Source organism: Orbicella faveolata, unplaced genomic scaffold, assembly GCF_042242905.1.
Source record: "Orbicella faveolata isolate gen_17 unplaced genomic scaffold, um_ofav_v1 contig_34, whole genome shotgun sequence".
In the NCBI taxonomy this organism is placed as follows: domain Eukaryota; kingdom Metazoa; phylum Cnidaria; class Anthozoa; order Scleractinia; family Merulinidae; genus Orbicella; species Orbicella faveolata.
Window position 1 is genome coordinate 34,567,501 of NW_028301563.1, and position 11,472 is coordinate 34,578,972.

The window sequence follows — 11,472 nt, forward strand, 5'->3', positions numbered from 1 at the left end:
AAAAATATATTGGTTTTTTTTAAAAATAAATGCTGTAAAGGCAAGCTGCTGTCGTTTTTGCAGAATTGGAGGAATTTAATGTTTCAATATTCAACATGTTTCCTATTGTAAACTGGGCGCATTTTTATGTCTGCAAATCGTGGAATCAACATTTATCAGGATAGGATAGAAAGAAGGAGTTGTAGTGGAATCTGGCAAATGCTTTATTTGTAACTACGAGTTTTCTCATATGGTATGGCTAGAAAACATATATATTGTAAAACATTGACTCTGAGGCGTTATCCGCGCAGACTCAGTTGCAGACTGCACGCCTCAAGGATGGTGCTTTTAAGTTTTATTGTATAATTTAAAAACACTTTTCTAAGTTTAGAGGCGCACCTTCAGTATTTTACTATTTGTTTTTTTTTTTTTTGTATTTTCTGGTTGTACAAGGCCCCTCAAACTAGAAACTTTTAAAGACTTTTAAAAATATAACCGCATATAAGTAACGGTTATGGCCTCACAGAGAGAGCTCACTGTCAGTGTGCAATAGCTATTTTTGGAAATTTACCAAAACACAATCTTTACGAGTACATACAAATAAATGTATACACGCTATTTGTGATAGATTATTTGAACATTTTCTGGTATTCTTCGTTTTTTGGGGGGGGGGGGTGGGGGAGGGAGGGGTGGGGGTGGGGATTGAGGGGTGTCAGTTCTGTGGCCCGTTGGGATGATTTTGGGAGTTCATATCCAACACTTTCCTGGCACTTTAATATACTAATATCTAAAAATTAAAAACAATTAACTTAACTTATCATTTTCGCGTTTATTTGAGGAACATAGAATGTAACCAGAATATCAAGGACTCTGAAGAAAAATAAGGGAGGTATCTTGAGGGAAGTACCAAACCAGGAGCTAAATGATAAGCTCCCCCCACCCCACGTAAAAAGTGTAAACGCGGATAGTGTAGGGAGGCAAAAAACGCCCTTCGTCCTCCTCCTTCGATCCGCGCTTTGCCTCCCCTTTGCTCCCCTTTGCTTCGCCTTTGCTCCCCTTTGCTCCCCTTTGCTACGCAGGCTAGACCCGGTAAACTTGGATGACTGAACCAACGAAAATAGCGAACGGAAATGAGAAAGTAATACTCTTGTCTGTCATCAATTCGTGCGTAGATCGCAAGAGGGCATTAGCGGTTAACTATTAACACTGTCGAAACACGAGCTAAATCTCACTCGACTCATGAAGCAGACCAGGGATTGTTCGGGAGCTAACGCTACAAAGACGTTTCAATGGTCGAGTTCTCTGTGAAATCTACAATCACGTAATGGAGTTGAAATATATCCTGGTGGTGTTGTTTAGTTGCATATCAAGCTGTGCCTGTACGTCAGGTAGGAACGGCAAATCTATATTAGTTGGGCAATACGCAGAGGTCAAACACCGCATGTGGGGGCTAATATCGCTAGATATATCAAATGTGTTACACAGCTGATGAGAAATACATGAATCATAGCTTTAATAGCTCCTCGGGAAATCGGGTTCGTTTTTATCGTACCCAGATAAAATGATTAAGAAGCATAATAAGATATAATACGAAATTGACGAAACAAAACTGTATGAAATGTATGTTTGTTAGTGTCAACCCTGCATCAGGATTACATCTCTTTGTAACTATAATTTTGTTATGTTGTTTTTCGTCCAATGTCCAAATCGACCTTTATCGATAACTGAGTGTGTATGTTTGAGTGTGTTTATAAATGCTCAGAATAACCATTGTTAAATTTGCTTCAAAATTCAAGTTGCTGGGAGGTTTGACACTAGAAAAACGCATGCTGGAAACTTCCAGGCAAATTTAATAACTCCTAAGACCGTGCTTTTAACAAATCGTTAAAGAAAATTTGCATTTATTGTCAGTTATTTCTAAAATAGTCACTCTCTAAGTAACCCAGGCTAGCAGAAAAATTGATTGTTATGCTCAGTTAAAGACGAAGAGGAAAGCTTGTGTGATATGTTACAATGTGTTGAGACATGAAAATTCAAGCAAAACAAATTTCTGTTATCGCCTATATCTTCGACGTAAATGGTTTTAATGTATAAGATAAATTTTGTTTTATTCAAGTGGTTATTTCAATTTTATTAATTAATTTCCTCCAGAATTCTATCTTATGTATATTAATTAACCCTGGACGCGTTGAATTACATTTAATATTTATACTCTCCGTTGAAGATTCGATGCCGTGTCTTAGAAGATCTTTCTAAGAAGAAAGCAACCCGACCGAAAAACAACAAGGTGGTAATAAAAAGGCAAAAAACACGACATCATGTATTCACTGATTGAGCACGTATGATCAATGCTATGACTAAATACCGGTCAACATTTAAATTCTCTTAAGACGATCAATACACTTTCAAGTAAACGGATTATGAGAATTGAAGAAATTTAACAAATGGAAAAAATGGCTGCAACGCTGGCGGTAAGCACCGCGTCACGTATTTTGCCAGGAACACAGAAAATACTCATTTCAGTGGAGTTTTCTCTTCTTGTCATTGATTAATTCTATTTGTAAAATAATTTTTAGCTGTTATTTCTTTATACCTTTATTAGATCGGTATAAAAATATAGTAGCTGTCATAACGATTAAAAGCCTAAGAAACTTATGTGCTAATGGTGAAAGTTTGAGACATATAAGCATAAGCATAAGCGTTCTTCTAGCGCTTTTGGACATGGTTGACATAAGCACAAAGTACGTGACAAAATCTTGGAGTCTTAATTGGGAGCTTAAGCAAATTACGACGTCAACGACAATGAGAACGTCTCCAAACAAAAGATTTAATTGCAGAACAGTGGTTGTGCACGTGCGTTATAAATCTTTGCTCATTTCTCAGCCTACAGATTAGCCTTCCTCGGCAAAACAACAGCAACGTGAAATGACCAAGTTGTGCGTAGTTTGGAGAACGTACGTAAGCCACTAGGGTTTTCGTATTCCTGTGGAAGTGATCGCTGGCATTACATATTTAGTTTGAACAGCTTTTAGGACCGATTGGGGGACTGAACAGATTCAGATAATTAAGAAATTGGAAGGTAAAATATAAATCATTTTTTTAATGGGCATCTTCCTCGCCTTTGTCGTTGCTTAGCTCATTCTATAACTGAATTAACAAAACCCTGCATGTTTTTTCTATTGTTGTGCGTGCTTGATACCCCGGCAGAACTTAGCGGCATGGCATTAGTATAGCATGCAATAAGGGAAATATTATGACCACAAAATCTGATTGAAATGCGGACAAGTAAAATCCAATTAACTTGGTTGCTTTTACCAAGGTCGTGAGTCCTTAAAAAGTTTAAATAATTTGCTTCTGTGCAAATTCAACACATATTCCCGCCCACTGAATTGAAGATGGTTTCGTCACAGCCGCGCTGTGGTCATAAGTGAGAAATGAATTATCTTCATCTGATTATTTAGAATTTTAGTTTTATTGCCAGGCAAGCATTTTAGGCACATTGTCAGTTACATGACGATTGAACTCACATGTGTGGGAGTTCACTAAAGAGAAGATTAAAATGTTCCTCCCGGGTTTAGGCAGGGATTAGTTGCTTCAAAGACCAGTATTGGAATTTTAGTCATTAGGGTTAGGGTTAGGGCTAGGGAAGGGCTAGGGCTAGGGCTAGGGGAGGCTTATATTGTGAAATGTTCCGCTTCTGTCATGGCACAGTAGAGTGCATATTTATCACCAGGTTATATCACCGGTTTATGTGGTTTTCTGTTAAACCTGAAAATGGATACAAAATCAGAGCCAATTTAAAGAGCTTGAAACAAGTACGCCTTAAAAGGGTGATCCAAAAGTCAACCCTGGTGTATTTCCATCATCCTCCAAAATTGCTGAATATTTTAAGGAATCCGGTGATGTTCTGACTAGAAAAAGAAAACTTCATAGAGAGCACCTACTTAAAAGGTTTTTGGTAATTGAGTGTATACGTCAACTACTGACTTCCTTAAAACGCTCTCTCGATAACAAGCTAAGGGTGACCGTCCTCTATTAATAAACTTTTTATTTAAAGTGATGGCAAAAAACTGCTCTGCTTTACCACTGAACATGACTCTGGTGTCCTGTGGCCCCTCCAACGTTTCAAGGGATCAATGTCTGAGTTGGGGCTGCTGTTGGAATTCATCACTGGCTTCTGAAAATGTAACACAATGTTATGGAATAGCAAATAATCAGACCCTCAACAACTCAACACACACGACAAATGTTCCCATGACAACGGCAAAGAACCCATCTCTCTCGACCACAGCAGGGTGAGTGTTTGGGTCTTTTGCTTTGTGTGTAGGTAGGAGGGTTGGGTGGGGCAAGGATGTTGGGCTTATTGAATTTATAGCGTTTAATTTAATTTATAGCGTTTAATTTTAGCAACTCGGTCAGTGGCCTCGTCAGCCAAACGTCGGGCGATATTCCGCGCGATTTCGTAAGATAATTGTTTTAAACTCATGGACGGGTCTAAGTTTTCGCGCTGCGGGACCATTTGAATTTTTGATCGCGGTATTGCAAATGCACCGTTGTGCGGGCTATTTACCAACCGGAGTATGACCATTGAACTTGTCTTGATTCATTTCCAGTCCCGAGGGCACGTGCCAGGTGTATCGTGGACAGGTGTGTGACACGTGGTTAAACGTCACTATGCTGGAATACCGCTGGGCACCACGATTTATAGACAATAGATTTGGCCTGAATAGAACAGAGACAGTGATTTTGGAGTTCATGTATGCTATTAACCGAATAGACGGCCAGGACTGGTGCAAGCGGATTTTAAAGGCTCTGCTCTGCGAATACGTCCTACCTCCGTGCAACGAAGACAATGAGCGGTACAGCTACTGCAGAGAAGATTGCGAAGCTGTTTTTGATGAGTGCAACTCAGCCATGCGAGAAATGCTGGGAGCAGCAAAGTATATCATTGAAAAATTGGGACTAGCCTTCGCTCATGTTGGTGTGCCCAACTGTACTAAACTGCGATACTCTGCTGCCTTTGAAGCTGAGAATTCCACGTGTGTTCATTTTGGACTCTTCCGTAAGTAAACTTCTTAATTATCTCTTCCAATTTTTTCAAGACGGTCTGACGTCACCAGTTCTAATGACGTCACGTCAGGTCCAATTTTGAAATAGAGAAAACACCGGCGAAGAAGAAGCGTAAAAGTAAATTGCAATGAATTTAAAGGGTTTTAATTGATATGCACCAACTTTATGTGAAGTAATTTGATGCAATATCTTTTTTACATTAACTGATAAAATATTTTTGGTGTCAAGTTTTGCATGTTATATTCCGTTGATTAGCTCTTGAGTTGCCGTTTGCTGCGCGTTATTAAAAATGGTCCTTGATCTCTATAAAATGCCGTTTGCTGAGTAAAAAATTGGGGTTAAAATCGTTAAAACAACGTTAAAAAAGTGTAAATAATGTAAATTTATTTGATTTAAGGGTAAGAAAATTAGTCGTCCAAGCTAGGAAGATGTACATTTTATTGTCTTTGAGGACCTTGAGTTATATAGTGTTTGGAAATGAAGCCATTTTTTTTCCATTATGCCGACATCTTATACTGATCTTTTGGTTCTTTATTCAGACTTCACAACCGCTGAACCAAGCATGAAGCCGAGAACAGAATCTTCAGCGAAGTCAAACACAGCTGCCATAGCTGGTGCGATAGCTGCTGTCATTACTCTTCTTGTCATCATCATTGTTATCGCCTGTGTCTTGAAGAAACGAAAAAGAAAACCGCTGAAGTTGTCGAAGGGTTTCGAAGGCGTCCATTTCACAGCTGTGTCCATGAGAGACCGAATTAGAGCCGAGTCCATGCGCGCCCTTGACGAGAGCAAAGTCCTAAGTCTGTTTAATCCTGCTGATATGAAGCAACTTCCGCTGACCAGTATAGAATATGTACGAGACCTTGGATCCGGGAACTTTGGTTTAGTGTTTTTAGGTATGCGTATTTTAGACAATACAGCATTGTTTTGTATTTCAGAAAACATCATTACACCTACCACGGGGAATTTTTAAAGTTAATTATAGGCACAAAAGGAACTTTGTAAAAATCTTTGTGCAGCGTGTTAAAAGCTAAACATTAAACATTTTATTTTAGGAAGGGCGTACGGTTTGATTGAGGGAAAAGCCGATGCAGAGATGATGGTTGCTGTCAAAACTCTGAAAGAAGGAAGCTCTACGGAAACCAAAGAAGATTTTTTCCAGGAAGTTGCTTTGATGTCTGTTCTACATCATGAAAACATTGTTGAATTATTAGCAGTCTCTACTGATGAAGAACCTTATGGAATGATATTTGAATTCATGGATTTAGGGGATCTCAATCAATACCTCAGAAAAGCCGGGCCTTTTTTTGAAGGCGAAGAAAAAGAAAAAGGTTTGACATTCCTTATTAATTAGCAACTCGGGTCCGAGAAGACACACTATTATTTCTTATATCAAGTGTATTAGCTATCCTGTAGTGAAAGCAGGCGTTCCATTCCCAGAGATCGTTCTATTTATCCTGGACTGGTTGAAAGATGACAGTTTTACGCTCTCGACTGATCTACACACACACCAGCGAATTAAGTAATTTTAGGGCGCCGGGCGAAAAACGTACCTAGTAAAGAAAACAACAAAAAGGGGAGATCGATGATTAAACAATTATCGCAAAGGAAACGTTGTTTCATTCAATTACCAGCAGCTATTTGGGCCGGTTTGGAGATGAGCAAATAAACTGAGAAAAATCAAAGCTGCTGCAAGTTCGTATTACTTGTGAAGAGTTGCCCTAATGGGTGGGACTGGGATCTAACTGGAACTTATTCCCCTCGCTGCTTTGAGAGTGCTCGGGGGTGAGGGAGCATGTTTTACTGACCCTGAAATGATAGTTTCTACTAAGGAGAGCAATTATGTTCAATTTTCTTTCTTTTTTTATTCTGTTTACAGTCAATCTCACGACAGATGACTTGATGTCCATCTCATTACAATGTGCTGCTGGCATGGAACACCTTCAGATGCTCCGATTTGTTCACAGGGACGTGGCTACAAGAAATTGTCTTGTGGGTACAGGTCTCATTGTAAAGATCGCTGACTTTGGAATGTCTAGAGACATCTACGCTTCGGACTACTACAAGGTAAGCCGCTCCGGCAGAGATGACCGAAAATGCTAAGAATAGTCTGGGTACGAGACTGAGAGTAGACTACGAGTAGTCCCTCTTTCGCTCTCACTCCGTCGTGCATGACGCGGGAGAAAACCGCGAGAAAAAAAGTGGCCACGCGAAATCCTGGAGGCGAGGAGCTTTCGCGCGCTCCTCGCCTCCAGGATTTCGCGCGGCCATTTTTTTCTAGCGGTTTTCTCTCGCGTCACGCACGACGTACTAAGCGAAAGAGGGAGTACTCCGGACTAGACTGTAGTAGTCTAGATTGGGAGTGATCATGCGTGTATTGCATTTAGACATTCTCATCCCCAGTGCTACTCGTCTTAAAATGTCGTTGAGGCTCTGGGGATGAGAATGGCATTTGGACAGAGTGAGAAATACAACTACTGTGTCGACATCTGGTGAGTCTTTTCTTTACAATAAAAAGAAAATCGATTTTATCTCCCTCAGGTGGAAGGCCAGGCTGTGTTACCAATCCGCTGGATGCCTCCCGAGGCTTTACTGCTTGGAAAATTCACCGTGGAGTCTGATATTTATTCGTTTGGTGTCCTCTTGTGGGAAATCTACACTCTTGCTCTGCAGCCTTATTATGGCTACACAAATGAAGAAGTTGTGGAGTTTATCAAAAAGGTTAGTTCGGACGTTTATTTTTATTCATTGTTAAATTTAAATTAATTACTAAACTGTGCATATCACACAACTTACAGCTGGTAACAAAGAGATTTTCATGACCAAAACGGTAGATTGTGATTTGTTGTTGTTATTTGAAATCCGTGTGTAAAATAGCATGCAAATCGGTATTATTTGTCACTTGCCGATTTCTTGTAATTCAGTTCATAGGGACGTGTAGTAGGTCACCTATTTTGATGATGATGGTTATTATTATAATTATTCAAAAATGGCGAAGCAATTCGACGATCGAGTGATTACCCGTGGAGAAAATAACCAGCGATTAGTCGGTTCTTTTATTCGCGGTGGCGTAAAACCAGAACGTCCGAGTGCTTGTTAGGGAAAAAAAAATATTGCTGTGTTATGACAAGTCGAGATTTCCGCACTACTATTGTCAAAGTGTTCACCTTTTCGTTTCGACGCTAGTATTTAAGGATTGACTCCGTGGCGCAATGGTAGCGCGTCTGACTCCAGATCAGAAGGCTGCGTGTTCAAATCACGTCGGGGTCAGCTTTGTTTTCTTGTTTTCTTTTGATATACTTTTACTCGAAAGTTTCAGTGTCTGCAGGTTCTTTTCAATAGTTTTAAAAATTACAGCGTGCTTAAGTTTATGCTCGCAATTCTGGTCGAATCCTTTTTTTTCCACGCGAACCGTCATTGAAAATGTTTTTTTTTTTTTTAATTTAAATCGCCGATAAATAAATCCTAAATGAAATTTTTAATGGAGTTGTAGAGTGGATTTGAAGAGAAAGAAAAAAAAAAAAAATCCACCCCTGGTGGGACTCGAACCCACAACCTTTGAATTAGAAGTCCAACACGCTAGTCCATTGCGCCACAGGGGCTTAGGCAGATAATTTCGATGAAAAAATGACCTATATTGAAAACGTCCTCTTTGTTTATGGAAAGAAGCTGTCAATTGTCATTACGTCACAATAGGCAGCCACGAGGCCATCGATAAATAACTCAATCAAGCTTTTAGAGCGGTTTTCAATAGAGTGTCGTAAAACCAAAACCAAACCAATTGAAAACCGCTCTATTGCGCTATGAGTAATTTTTATTTACCGGAACTTTTGTTTTCTTCGTTTTCTTATACAGAACTCTTTTCTCTGACGCGAATAAAAGCGACCTACAAAAATAAAGAGCTGTCAACTGGAGGTCTATTTTCTTGCTTTTGGAACGTATTCACTCACAACCAATAGCTTGGAAAGCTCTCATAGTATTTTTAACGTAAAGTTGATACTGATACGCGCCAAATAAAAGAACATTCGACTTCCGGTTCACTTCCGTTGCTCAAAAACGTCACGTTACACTATATAACGTATTAAAATCTTTGATCACTGCTGGTTATAATCATATCTCTTATGACAGGGAGTACACCTGGGTCAACCCGACGACTGCCCGGACCACGTGTACCAAACAATGAAAAATTGTTGGCACAAAGATGCTTCACAAAGACCCAACTTTGCCTTGATGATAGCTCAGCTCAAACAGGAGGTGACGTCACACTACGATTCACTAGACCATTCCCCACCAACACCACCTGTCCATGACAAGCAACCGCTGTACCAAAACATCGGCGTTCCACCGGAAGAGTTCAAAGGCAAGTTAGACTACCAGTCAGATGGGAGCGCGTGCTTGGCGTATTCGTAGTTAATATAGACAGAGCGAGAGAAAGAATAAATAAATTGATTTATTTGTTTTACTTCGCCCGGAGCCTGGTGTTCCCAGGATGAGCGGTGGGGTATTTAGTAAACTTCTATGGGCTGGAATACATGGCAAGGCTACCGGTCGAGCTCGCCTAAGTTGGTAGTTCAAGTGATAGCGCGAAAATATGCTCGGATATTTGTCCGCGGACGTTATCTGTTCCAAGAAGCGAACAGTTTTCCGAGAGTGTAGCTCGAAGAAAACTGCGAGCCTTGAGTAAAAGATGATGTCCAAGGACAAATATCCCAGCATATTTTCGCGCCAAACGGAGGCTATTGTGTTTGTTATCTTTCCAATATTTTTCGCAACACACGCATTTTTGAAAAACTGGGAAATATTGATTCGGATATTCCCCAGTTTTAGCTGGGGGATATTCAGTCAAGTGACTTGTTTAGACTAATCGCGCGCGAGGGAAAATATTTGATGGATTGTAAAGGAAGTTAAACTAGAATTTCTTTCGTTTCCTCAGAAGATGCCACCGTTACGAACAAAGCTACAAGAAAGATTTTCCAGCAAGCTCCAGGCACCCCTCAGAGTGGAGAACAACCCAGCTCTGGTTACATCAATGTCGCGTGTAACCCTGGTTTCCATAGTGATGACGAGGAGAGAGTTTTCGAGGAAGGCGTCGTCTAAGTTTACATAATGAGAACAAGTAGTGAACTAAATATGGTGAAATTATGCAAATACCGAAATAGCTGAATGTATCGAGACAACTTTAGATGTTAACACCAGCTCGTAAAAAATAATGTTATATAACATAAATAATGGCAGGGGAACTTTTACTTACTTTGCTACATTCGGTTAATATTGGTGAGAGCGATTTGACGAAGAACGCTGAACAAACTTTAATGCTAGTCAGATTCTAGTCGCTAAAGTAAACGGAGAAGAAAATAGCATTCACTTATGCAGTATGTAGATGGATGTGGATTTCTGTCAAATTACTTTATGTCTGTGTAAAATGCACAATTTCCCAATTCTTCTATACGGTACACATTATTTACCCGAGGGATTTTGTTTGCTTAATTTTGACACCCCAGCCAATGATTTACCGGGACTCAATTGGAGTCTTCCCATCTTTAATTTCAGCCACTTTTTTTGCCTGAATTATTGTTGGAACTTCAGAAACTTTCTTGTAATTTAAGAAAGTACCGACATTTAATTGTTTGTCATTTTTTCCCCAGTATTATTATAAAGCGGTCTTGTTCACACCCGCGGTATTTTTTTCGTAGAGTATCCTCACCTAGCTGTTATCGTGCGTAATAATGTTGGCACATTTTCAGACCATTCTGGAAATCGATCGTGAAATTAATGTATATTAGATGACTTAGATGACTGAGTGGCATTTCATTGAAGTAATGGTCAATTTCAATTAGGCCATTTAATTTCCGAGTTAGCTTTTGCCTCTGTTTCAAAAGGAACTCAAAACTTGTATGAAAATGAGTTTCCCCTACAGGTTCTTTTTCATGCAAATCAAACCCATTTTTGCACGAGGACTAGTACTGTTTTAGGAATTCACCAAAAAAAGAATTTTTTAAGTAGAGTTAAACAGCATATACCTCTGTACTCTTTGAGATGAAGGGCGCGATGACTATCGTAATTGAATGTTTTTTAGTGCCCCAATCTATTTGGAAGGAATTGAGGAATAGCTGAATTTTTTTGTAAAGAACCTTGATATTAATACTCCAAGGCTTGTTAGATCGTTGTAATCATCAGTCTTGAAGAGTTAACAAGATAGCATATACCAGTTCAATAAGTATATAATGTCTTGAAAACATTGCGAATATTGCCAAACTTACGAAAGAAAATTTCCGGCTGAACAGAATTAACTTAAAACGAGATATTATATAGAAAAATAAATTCCTTACTTAGTAAATATATTTCTTATGTGATGGTTTTGAGGGAAAAACTCCATTGAGTTGTTAGGGAAAGAACAGCCTGCGCTCTGCGTTCTGAAGACCA

The 11,472-nt window shown here is 39.4% G+C and overlaps 2 protein-coding genes and 2 non-coding genes across 5 annotated transcripts in view; 3 read left to right on the top strand and 1 right to left on the bottom strand.

Moving 5' to 3' along the window:
• The window catches only part of LOC110060844 (muscle, skeletal receptor tyrosine protein kinase-like), a 13,046-nt gene extending 12,440 nt beyond the window's left edge, over positions 1 to 606 (top strand). The window contains exon 9 of the mRNA XM_020767647.2: positions 1 to 606. This exon is cut by the window's left edge and continues 750 nt beyond it. The gene's annotated coding sequence lies outside the window, so the exon portion shown is untranslated.
• Positions 607 to 1,178: 572 nt separating this feature from the next.
• LOC110060842 (muscle, skeletal receptor tyrosine protein kinase-like) lies at positions 1,179 to 11,386 on the top strand. Of its 2 annotated transcripts, XM_020767645.2 has the most exons (9): positions 1,179 to 1,367; positions 4,037 to 4,274; positions 4,593 to 5,041; positions 5,589 to 5,945; positions 6,105 to 6,380; positions 6,929 to 7,116; positions 7,591 to 7,770; positions 9,178 to 9,409; positions 9,983 to 11,386. In XM_020767645.2, the coding sequence occupies exons 1-9, from the start codon at positions 1,304 to 1,306 to the stop codon at positions 10,144 to 10,146; spliced, it is 2,148 nt and encodes a 715-aa protein (XP_020623304.1). In that variant the 5' UTR covers positions 1,179 to 1,303; the 3' UTR covers positions 10,147 to 11,386. The 2 variants fall into 2 exon arrangements, with proteins under 2 accessions (XP_020623304.1, XP_089128019.1); XM_089271893.1 differs by lacking the exon at positions 4,037 to 4,274 and having other exon boundaries at positions 1,310 to 1,367.
• Trnaw-cca (transfer RNA tryptophan (anticodon CCA)) lies at positions 8,248 to 8,319 on the top strand. The gene has a single exon. It is a non-coding gene; the product is annotated as a tRNA-Trp (tRNA).
• Positions 8,578 to 8,651, bottom strand: Trnar-ucu (transfer RNA arginine (anticodon UCU)). Its single transcript has one exon. It is a non-coding gene; the product is annotated as a tRNA-Arg (tRNA).
• Positions 11,387 to 11,472: the final 86 nt, after the last annotated feature.